Consider the following 10,266-nt stretch of genomic DNA (forward strand, 5'->3'; position numbering starts at 1 on the left):
CTGTATTTATAATACATATTACTGTATTAGCTGCTGTTTCATGACCCAAAAGACACAATACTTCAGTTAAAGAACCGAAGGGGCCCCGGGGTTGGGCCCTGGGGTTCTCCACCACACAGAGTTAAAGAACCGAAGGGGCCCCGGGGTTGAGACCTGGGGTTCTCCACCAGAGTTAAAGAACTGAAGGGGCCCCGGGGTTGGGCCCTGGGGTTCTCCACTACACAGGGTTGTATATAGTTAAAGAACCGAAGGGGCCCCGGGGTTCTCCAGGGTGTAAAGTAAACAGGACTAAGACACACGCATCCTCTCAGGTGTTTAATGTCAGTTCATCTCAGTGCAGCGTGATGCTTTATGTACAGGTGTGAACTTGAGAAGCAGAGCCGGCGCTGAAGGGAACGGAGACCCTGAAGGCAGCACGGGGTGAACACAGGAAAGCTTCGATGGGAGTGGAACGCGTCCGGAGAACCAGCAGCAGAGCTTCTTTTCCATCAACCACAAAACTAAATCAATGGTATATATATTTATATATTCATATATCTAAAGTGCATTATGGTACAAAAATATAGAAGGTCACAGCAGCTCGACCGGTTACACAATAAATACACAAACCATCCGGAGCAAATAAGTTACCACAACACACCTGTGAGCCAGAGACCCCCAGAGGAGACACAAGATGCACACACAATAAATATGTTCCACTTTCTGACAGCTCTGCGTGGTGCGTTCAGGCGTCCTTGGACAGCGGAGCTCCTGAGGAGACACAAGCCGTCAGTTTCAAGAAGTCACACAACGGAGTCCTGAAGCACCGATTCAGAGGACTTGGACTGGTGAAGGTCCAGGTGGCTCCCTTTAGAGGGTCTTTAGTCCTTTAGAGGGTCTTTAGTCCTTTAGAGGGTCTCTAGAAGGTCTTTAGTCCTTTAAAAAAATAAATATACACTTTTATTAATCCCCAAGGGGTCTTTAGTCCTCTAGAGGGTCTTTAGACTAGAGGGTCTTTAGTCCTTTAGAGTCTTTAGTCCTTTAGAGGGTCTTTAGTCCTCTAGAGGGTCTTTAGTCCTTTAGAGGGTCTTTAGACTAGAGGGTCTCTAGAGGGTCTTTAGTCCTTTAAAAAAATAAATATACACTTTTATTAATCCCCAAGGGGTCTTTAGTCCTCTAGAGGGTCTTTAGTCCTTTAGAGGGTCTTTAGACTAGAGGGTCTTTAGTCCTTTAGAGTCTTTAGTCCTTTAGTGGGTCTTTAGACTAGAGGGTCTTTAGTCCTTTAGAGTCTTTAGTCCTCTAGAGGGTCTTTAGTCCTTTAGAGGGTCTTTAGTCCTTTAGAGTCTTTAGTCCTTTAGAGGGTCTTTAGTCCTTTAGAGGGTCTTTAGACTAGAGGGTCTTTAGACCTTTAGAGGGTCTTTAGTCCTTTAGAGGGTCTTTAGTCCTTTAGAGGGTCTTTAGTCCTTTAGGGTCTTTAGTCCTTTAGAGGGTCTTTAGACTAGAGGGTCTTTAGTCCTTTATAGTCTTTAGTCCTTTAGAGGGTCTTTAGTCCTCTAGAGGGTCTTTAGTCCTTTAGAGGGTCTTTAAACTAGAGGGTCTTTAGACCTTTAGAGTCTTTAGTCCTTTAGAGGGTCTTTAGTCCTTTAGAGGGTCTTTAGACGAGAGGGTATTTAGACCTTTAGAGTCTTTAGTCCTTTAGAGGGTCTTTAGTCCTCTAGAGGGTCTTTAGTCCTTTAGAGGGTCTTTAGACCTTTAGAGGGTCTCTAGAGGGTATTTAGTCCTTTAGAGGGTCTTTAGACCTTTAGAGGGTCTTTAGACTAGAGGGTCTCTAGAGGGTCTTTAGACTAGAGGGTCTTTAGACCTTTAGAGTCTTTAGTCCTTTAGAGGGTCTTTAGTCCTTTAGAGGGTCTTTAGACTAGAGGGTCTCTAGAGGGTATTTAGTCCTTAAGAGGGTCTTTAGACCTTTAGAGGGTCTCTAGAGGGTATTTTGTCCTTTAGAGGGTCTTTAGACCTTTAGAGGGTCTTTAGACTAGAGGGTCTTTAGACCTTTAGAGTATTTAGTCCTTTAGAGGGTCTTTAGACTAGAGGGTCTCTAGAGGGTATTTAGTCCTTAAGAGGGTCTTTAGACCTTTAGAGGGTCTCTAGAGGGTATTTAGTCCTTTAGAGGGTCTTTAGACCTTTAGAGGGTCTTTAGACTAGAGGGTCTTTAGACCTTTAGAGTCTTTAGTCCTTTAGAGGGTCTTTAGTCCTCTAGAGGGTCTTTAGACTAGAGGGTCTTTAGTCCTCTAGAGGGTCTTTAGTCCTTTAGAGGGTCTTTAGACTAGAGGGTCTCTAGAGGGTCTTTAGTCCTTTAGAGGGTCTTTAGACTAGAGGGTCTTTAGTCCTCTAGAGGGTCTTTAGACTACAGGGTCTTTAGTCCTTTAGAGTCTTTAGTCCTTTAGATGGTCTTTAGACTAGAGGGTCTCTAGAGGGTCTTTAGACTAGAGGGTCTCTAGAGGGTCTTTAGTCCTTTAGAGGGTCTTTAGACTAGAGGGTCTTTAGTCCTTTAGAGTCTTTAGTCCTCGAGTCTTTAGTCCTCTAGAGGGTCTTTAGTCCTTTAGAGGGTCTTTAGTCCTTTAGAGTCTTTAGTCCTTTAGAGGGTCTTTAGTCCTTTAGAGTCTTTAGTCCTTTAGAGGGTCTTTAGTCCTTTAGAGTCTTTAGTCCTCTAGAGGGTCTTTAGTCCTTTAGAGGGTCTTTAGTCCTTTAGAGTCTTTAGTCCTCTAGAGGGTCTTTAGTCCTTTAGAGGGTCTTTAGTCCTTTAGAGTCTTTAGTCCTTTAGAGGGTCTTTAGTCCTTTAGAGGGTCTTTAGACTAGAGGGTCTTTAGACCTTTAGAGGGTCTTTAGTCCTTTAGAGGGTCTTTAGTCCTTTAGAGGGTCTTTAGACTAGAGGGTCTTTAGTCCTTTAGAGGGTCTTTAGACTAGAGGGTCTTTAGTCCTTTATAGTCTTTAGTCCTTTAGAGGGTCTTTAGTCCTCTAGAGGGTCTTTAGTCCTTTAGAGGGTCTTTAAACTAGAGGGTCTTTAGACCTTTAGAGTCTTTAGTCCTTTAGAGGGTCTTTAGTCCTCTAGAGGGTCTTTAGTCCTTTAGAGGGTCTTTAGACTAAAGGGTCTTTAGTCCTTTAGAGTCTTTAGTCCTTTAGTGGGTCTTTAGACTAGAGGGTCTCTAGAGGGTCTTTAGTCCTTTAGAGGGTCTTTAGACCTTTAGAGGGTCTCTAGAGGGTATTTTGTCCTTTAGAGGGTCTTTAGACCTTTAGAGGGTCTCTAGAGGGTATTTTGTCCTTTAGAGGGTCTTTAGACCTTTAGAGGGTCTTTAGACTAGAGGGTCTTTAGACCTTTAGAGTATTTAGTCCTTTAGAGGGTCTTTAGACTAGAGGGTCTCTAGAGGGTATTTAGTCCTTAAGAGGGTCTTTAGATCTTTAGAGGGTCTCTAGAGGGTATTTAGTCCTTTAGAGGGTCTTTAGACATTTAGAGGGTCTTTAGACTAGAGGGTCTTTAGACCTTTAGAGTCTTTAGTCCTTTAGAGGGTCTTTAGTCCTCTAGAGGGTCTTTAGACTAGACGGTCTTTAGTCCTCTAGAGGGTCTTTAGTCCTTTAGAGGGTCTTTAGACTAGAGGGTCTCTAGAGGGTCTTTAGTCCTTTAGAGGGTCTTTAGACTAGAGGGTCTTTAGTCCTCTAGAGGGTCTTTAGACTAGAGGGTCTTTAGTCCTCTAGAGGGTCTTTAGACTACAGGGTCTTTAGTCCTTTAGAGTCTTTAGTCCTTTAGAGGGTCTTTAGACTAGAGGGTCTCTAGAGGGTCTTTAGACTAGAGGGTCTCTAGAGGGTCTTTAGTCCTTTAGAGGGTCTTTAGACTAGAGGGTCTTTAGTCCTTTAGAGTCTTTAGTCCTCTAGAGGGTCTTTAGTCCTTTAGAGGGTCTTTAGTCCTTTAGAGGGTCTTTAGACTAGAGGGTCTCTAGAGGGTCTTTAGTCCTTTAGAGGGTCTTTAGTCCTCTAGAGGGTCTTTAGACTAGAGGGTCTTTAGTCCTTTAGAGTCTTTAGTCCTTTAGAGGGTCTTTAGACTAGAGGGTCTCTAGAGGGTCTTTAGACTAGAGGGTCTTTAGTCCTTTAGAGTCTTTAGTCCTCGAGTCTTTAGTCCTCTAGAGGGTCTTTAGTCCTTTAGAGGGTCTTTAGTCCTTTAGAGTCTTTAGTCCTTTAGAGGGTCTTTAGACTAGAGGGTCTTTAGTCCTTTAGAGTCTTTAGTCCTTTAGAGGGTCTTTAGTCCTTTAGAGTCTTTAGTCCTCTAGAGGGTCTTTAGTCCTTTAGAGGGTCTTTAGACTAGAGGGTCTTTAGTCCTTTAGAGGGTCTTTAGACTAGAGGGTCTTTAGTCCTTTAGAGGGTCTTTAGTCCTTTAGAGGGTCTTTAGTCCTTTAGAGTCTTTAGTCCTTTAGAGGGTCTTTAGTCCCCAAGGGGTCTTTAGTCCTCTAGAGGGTCTTTAGTCCTTTAGAGGGTCTTTAGACTAGAGGGTCTTTAGTCCTTTAGAGTCTTTAGACCTTTAGAGGGTCTTTAGACTAGAGGGTCTTTAGTCCTCTAGAGGGTGTTTAGTCCTCTAGAGGGTCTTTAGTCCTAGAGGGTCTTTAGTCCTCTAGAGGGTCTTTAGTCCACTAGAGTCTTTAGTCCTTTAGAGGGTCTTTAGACTAGAGGGTCTTTAGTCCTTTAGAGTCTTTAGACCTTTAGAGGGTCTTTAGACTAGAGGGTCTTTAGTCCTCTAGAGGGTGTTTAGTCCTCTAGAGGGTCTTTAGTCCTAGAGGGTCTTTAGTCCTCTAGAGGGTCTTTAGTCCACTAGAGTCTTTAGTCCTTTAGAGGGTCTTTAGACTAGAGGGTCTTTAGTCCTTTAGAGTCTTTAGACCTTTAGAGGGTCTTTAGACTAGAGGGTCTTTAGTCCTCTAGAGGGTCTTTAGTCCTCTAGAGGGTATTTAGTCCTAGAGGGTGTTTAGTCCTCTAGAGGGTCTTTAGTCCTAGAGGGTCTTTAGTCCTCTAGAGGGTCTTTATTCAGACTCACCTTAGTCAGAGACTGACAGCGTTCTACAGCAGCGCCCTCTGCAGGCCGAGCAGAGGCCTCCAGCCCAGGTGGATCTGGTCCTCCGGCCTCCAGCCCAGGTGGATCTGGTCCTCCGGCCTCCAGCCCAGGTGGATCTGGTCCTCCGGCCTCCAGCCCAGGTGGATCTGGTCCTCCGGCCTCCAGCCCAGGGAGCGCACCCTCCTCCTCCTCTTGGCGCCCTCCCTCCTCCTCCCCCTCCCTTTCTTCCTCCTCCTGCCCCTCGGCGGGCCGTCCTTGTCGCTCTGGGCCTTGTTGGTGGCCTGCTCCTCCTCCAGCAGGAAGCTGATGGGAAGGTTCTTGGTTCCCCCAGGGGGCTTGGAGTGCAAGGTGCTGCCGGTGGTGCTCAGGTGGAGCCCCGGGCCGGTCCGAGCCGGGAGGTCCCGGACCTCCGCCGTGTGGACCTCGTCCAGGAGCTCCTGCAGCCACATGCGGCGCCGGAAGTCCTGCAGCGCGCGGCCCTTATCGTGCATGAGCTGCGCATGCGTCACCGAGCGCTTCCTGCAAGGACCACAGAGGAGTATATATACATATATATATATAGAAATATATATATATATAAATATATATATGTATATATATATATATAAATTAGGGCTGTGAAACGATTAACATTTTTAATCAGGTTAATCACAGGTTTCTGTGGATTAATCATGATTGATCCCATATACAGGACTGTCTCAGAAAATTAGAATATTGTGATAAAGTTCTTTATTTTCTGTAATGCAATTAAAAAAACAAAAATGTCATGCATTCTGGATTCATTACAAATCAACTGAAATATTGCAAGCCTTTTATTCTTTTAATATTGCTGATTATGGCTTACAGCTTAAGAAAACTCAAATATCCTATCTCTAAATATTAGAATATCATGAAAAAGTATACTAGTAGGGTATTAAACAAATCACTTGAATCGTCTAATTAACTCGAAACACCTGCAAGGGTTTCCTGAGCCTTGAAAACCACTCAGCTTGGTTCAGTAAACTAAATCACAAGTATGGGGAAGACTGCTGATCTGACTGCTGTCCAGAGGACCATCATTGACACCCTCCATCAGGAGGGTAAGACACAGAAAGAAGTTTCTCAAAGAGCAAGCTGTTCACAGAGTGCAGTTTCAAAGCACATCCACAAAAAGTCTGTTGGAAGGGAAATGTGGCAGGAAACGCTGCACAACCAAGAGAGATGACCGCAGCCTTAACAGCATTGTGAAGAAGAGTCGCTTCCAGAATTTGGGGAGCTTCAAAGACAGTGGACTGAAGCTGGAGTCCAGGTATCAAAGCCACGGTTCACAGACGTGTCCGCAAATGGGCTACAATAGTCAGATTCCCATGGTCAAGCCACTTCTGAACTCAAGACAACGGAAGAAGGCCTGACTTGGGCTATGGAAAAGAAGCACTGGACAGTTGCAGAGTGGTCCAAAGTCCTCTTTTCAGACGAAAGCAAGTGTTGTATTTCATTTGGAAGTCAAGGCGCCAGAGTCTGGAGAAAGGCTGGAGAGGCGCAAAATCCAAGTTGCTTGAAATCCAGTGTGAAGTTCCCACAGTCAGTGATGGTTTGGGGAGCCATGTCAGCTGCTGGTGTTGGTCCACTGTGTTTCATCAAGTCCAGAGTAAATGCAGCTGTGTACCAAGAGATTTTAGAGCACTACATGCTTCCGTCTGCTGAAAAGCTCTATGGAGATGAGGATTTCATTTTCCAGCATGATCTGGCACCTGCCCACAGTGCCAAAACCACCAGTAACTGGTGTACTGACCATGGCATTACTGTCCTCGATTGGCCTGCCAATTCCCTGACCTGAACCCCATAGAGAATTTGTAGGGTATTATGAAGAAGAAGCTGAAAGACACCAGACCCAACAATGCAAATGAGCTAAAGGCCGCTATTGAAGCATCCTGGGCATCCATAAACCCTCAGCAATGCCACAGGCTGATTGCCTCCATGCCACGCCGCATTGATGCAGTAATCCGTGCAAAAGGATTCCCAACCAAGTACTGAGTGCATTAATGGACATTTTCAAATGTTTGATTTTGTTTTGCTGTTATAAATCTTTTTTTTAACTTGGTCTGAGGAAATATTCAAATTTTATGAGATAGGATTTTAGAGTTTTCTTAAGCTGTAAGCCATAATCAGCAATATTAAAAGAATAAAAGGCTTGCAATATTTCAGTTGATTTGTAATGAATCCAGAATGCATGACATTTTTGTTTTTTTAATTGCATTACAGAAAATAAAGAACTTTATCACAATATTCTAATTTTCTGAGACAGTCCTGTATACATTCAGGGGTTTTCCTGGGTCAAAATGGGTCTTCGGTGCTCCCAAAAAGGGGGGGGTGACTTTCTTTCGTCCCGATGTGCGCGCACACGCCGGCATCCGAGCTCTGCGGCGAGACGGAGATCGGAGTCGTGTTAACGCGACACTAGAGACAGAATGACATGCTGCTGGAGAGACGACCAACAACAGACGGACTGGAAGCTCATTCTGCGCATGCGTTAAATGCGTTACAAAAAAAAAACTAGTTAAACCTGTAATTTAATTAACTGAGTTAACGCGTTATTTTTCACAGCACTAATATAAATATGTTTATATATAAATAAATATATATACATACATAAATATATAAATACTAGGGCTGTCAATCGATTAAAAAAAAGTAACTAATTAATCGCACATTTTGAAATTAAGTTAAAAGTTAAAAGTTCATTCTTTTTAAAGACCAAACTTCACACAGAGCTGTGTTTCAAAGAGGCTCCTACCTATAAAGTGCCAGCAAGGTATTTAATATTGTGGATGATAAATTGTTTCTTCAGTGAAACATCAGATTAGTAAAAAATAAAGAAGTATATTGAGACCCCATTGGTCCTGTCATCTTTACCACTGAGCAGCAGAACCAGTGGCCTTGGTGACTGACTGACATTCACATATGTCACGTTAACCCTCTGTTCAATTCAATTCAATTCAATTCAATTCAATTCAAGTTTTTATTGTCACATCCCCTTTTATACAAGTATAATCGGTTCGTGAAATTCTTATGTGCAAAACACCCGACAGCAGTAGCAGACTAAAAAAAGAATAAGAATGAGAATAAACTATACAATATCCACACACAAAAAAGAAGAAAGTATTAACAATATATATATAAAACAGTGTAATAGAATATACATCATGACAATATATATATATAAAACAATGTAATAAAATATACGCTTTTTTGAGACTATATATATATATATATGTATATACAGTATATATATACAATATATATATATATAAACAATGTAATAAAATATACACCATGGCCATAGATATTCACAGAATATGTTCTGGTGTGTAGTGTTAATGAGGGTCTCAGTCCTTGTTCAGCAGCCTGATGGCCTGACTGAAGAAGCTGTCCCTCAGTCTGTTTGTGCGGCACTTGATACTGCGGTATCGCCTGCCTGACGGTAGAAGGGTGAACAGTTTGTGGCCGGGTGGTTATTGTCTTTCATCATCCGTTTGGCCCTGGCCACGCACCGCTTGGTGTATATGTCCAGGATGGAGGGAAGCTCACCTCCAACGATGTACTGTGCCGACCGCACCACCCTCTGTAGTGCCCTACGCTCCAGGGCGGTGCAGTTCCCGTACCAGACGGTGATGCAACCTGTCAGAACACTCGATGGTACTGGTGTAGAATGTTCTGAGGATGCGGGGGCCATGTTGAATTTCCTCAGTCGCCTAAGGAAATACAGGCGTTGTTGGGCCCTTTTCACCACGTGAGTGGTGTGCGTGGTCCATGTGAGGTCCTCGGAGATGTGCACGCCGAGGAACTTGAAGCTGCTGACCATCTCTCCTCCAACTCCGTCAATGGAGATGGCCGAGTGCTCTGCTCTCCGCTTCCTGTAGTCCACGATCAGCTCCTTGGTCTTCTTGACGTTGAGGACGAGGCTGTTCTCCTGGCCCCACTGTACCAGTGATCCAACCTCCTCCTGTAGGCTGTCTCGTCGTCGTCGGTGATCAGCCCCAACACTGTTGTGTCGTCAGCAAACTTGATGATGACGTTGGAGCTGTGCATGGCCGTGCAGTCGTGGGTGTACAGGGAGTAGAGGAGAGGGCTCAACACGCATCCCTGAGGGGCTCCGTGTTGAGGGTCAGCGGCTCTGAGGTGGTACCGCCATCCTCACCACCTGGCGGCGGCCCGACAGGAAGTCCAGTATCCAGCTGCACATGGTAGAGTGCAGGCCTAGACCTCTGAGCTTGGTGTCGAGCTTGGCGGGAACAATAGTGTTGAACGCTGAGCTGTAGTCCACAACCAGCATTCGCACACAACAGTTCCTCCCTCCAGGTGGGAAAGGGCGGTGTGAAGTGCCATGGCAATTGCGTCGTCGGTGGATCTGTTTTGACGATATGCAAATTGCCATGGGTCCAGCGTGGCAGGCAACATGGAACAAATGAAGTCCTTGACCAACCTCTCAAGCATTTACTGACAATCGAGGTGAGGGCTACGGGTCTCCAGTCATTCAGGCAGGTTACCTTGGGGTGTTTGGGGACAGGCACAATGGTGGACATCTTGAAGCTCTCAGGAACAACAGCCTGGGACAGGGAGAGGTTGAAGATGTCTGCGAAGACTCCTGCCAACTGGTCTGCACATGCTCTGAGGGCGCGCCCGGGATGTGGTCGGGACCTGCCGCCTTCGGATGTCCACCCGCTTGAAGGCTCTGCGCACGTCGGCCTCTGAGATGATCAGCAGGCTGGTCTCCTCGGCGGCGCTGCCTTCGGCGGGCTGCCGTCACGTCGAACCGAGCGAAGAATGTATTTAGCTCGCCTGGGAGGAGGTAGAGGAGTTCTCTTCACCGCTGGTTCTCCTCTGAAGTCCGTGATTGTCTGTAGCCCTTCCACACACCTCTCACGTCATGGCTCTTGAGCTTCTCCTCCAGCTTGTTCCTGAACTCCCGATTGGCAGAGCTGATGGTGTTACGGAGCTCGTAGCGGGCTCGTTTGTATTCCGCCATATTCCCGAGTCAAAGGCGGTGTTAGCGGCGGAGTGCAGCGCGAACATCGCCATTTATCCACGGTTTCTGGTTGGGAGTAGACCGAAACGTCTTGGTAGGAACAACCTCATCTAAGCATTTCTTGATGCACCCGTGACTGAGGACGCAGATCACTGACGTTGTTGTCCGACGCGACCTGAACATATCCCAGTCC

At 45.5% G+C, this 10,266-nt stretch overlaps 1 protein-coding gene across 1 annotated transcript in view; it reads right to left on the minus strand.

The window, feature by feature from the left end:
* Window positions 1–302: 302 nt before the first annotated feature.
* pthlha (parathyroid hormone-like hormone a) overlaps window positions 303–10,266 on the minus strand; it is a 15,445-nt gene continuing 5,481 nt past the window's right edge. The window contains exons 3-5 of the mRNA XM_056424485.1: window positions 5,197–5,587; window positions 5,051–5,118; window positions 303–750 (exon numbers count right to left, since the gene is read on the minus strand). Coding sequence (XP_056280460.1) covers window positions 5,074–5,118; window positions 5,197–5,587 — 436 coding nt within the window. The 3' untranslated portion in view covers window positions 303–750; window positions 5,051–5,073. The remainder of the gene's footprint in view (window positions 751–5,050; window positions 5,119–5,196; window positions 5,588–10,266) is intronic.

The sequence above is a fragment of the Pseudoliparis swirei genome, chromosome 10, assembly GCF_029220125.1.
Source record: "Pseudoliparis swirei isolate HS2019 ecotype Mariana Trench chromosome 10, NWPU_hadal_v1, whole genome shotgun sequence".
Lineage (NCBI taxonomy): Eukaryota > Metazoa > Chordata > Actinopteri > Perciformes > Liparidae > Pseudoliparis > Pseudoliparis swirei.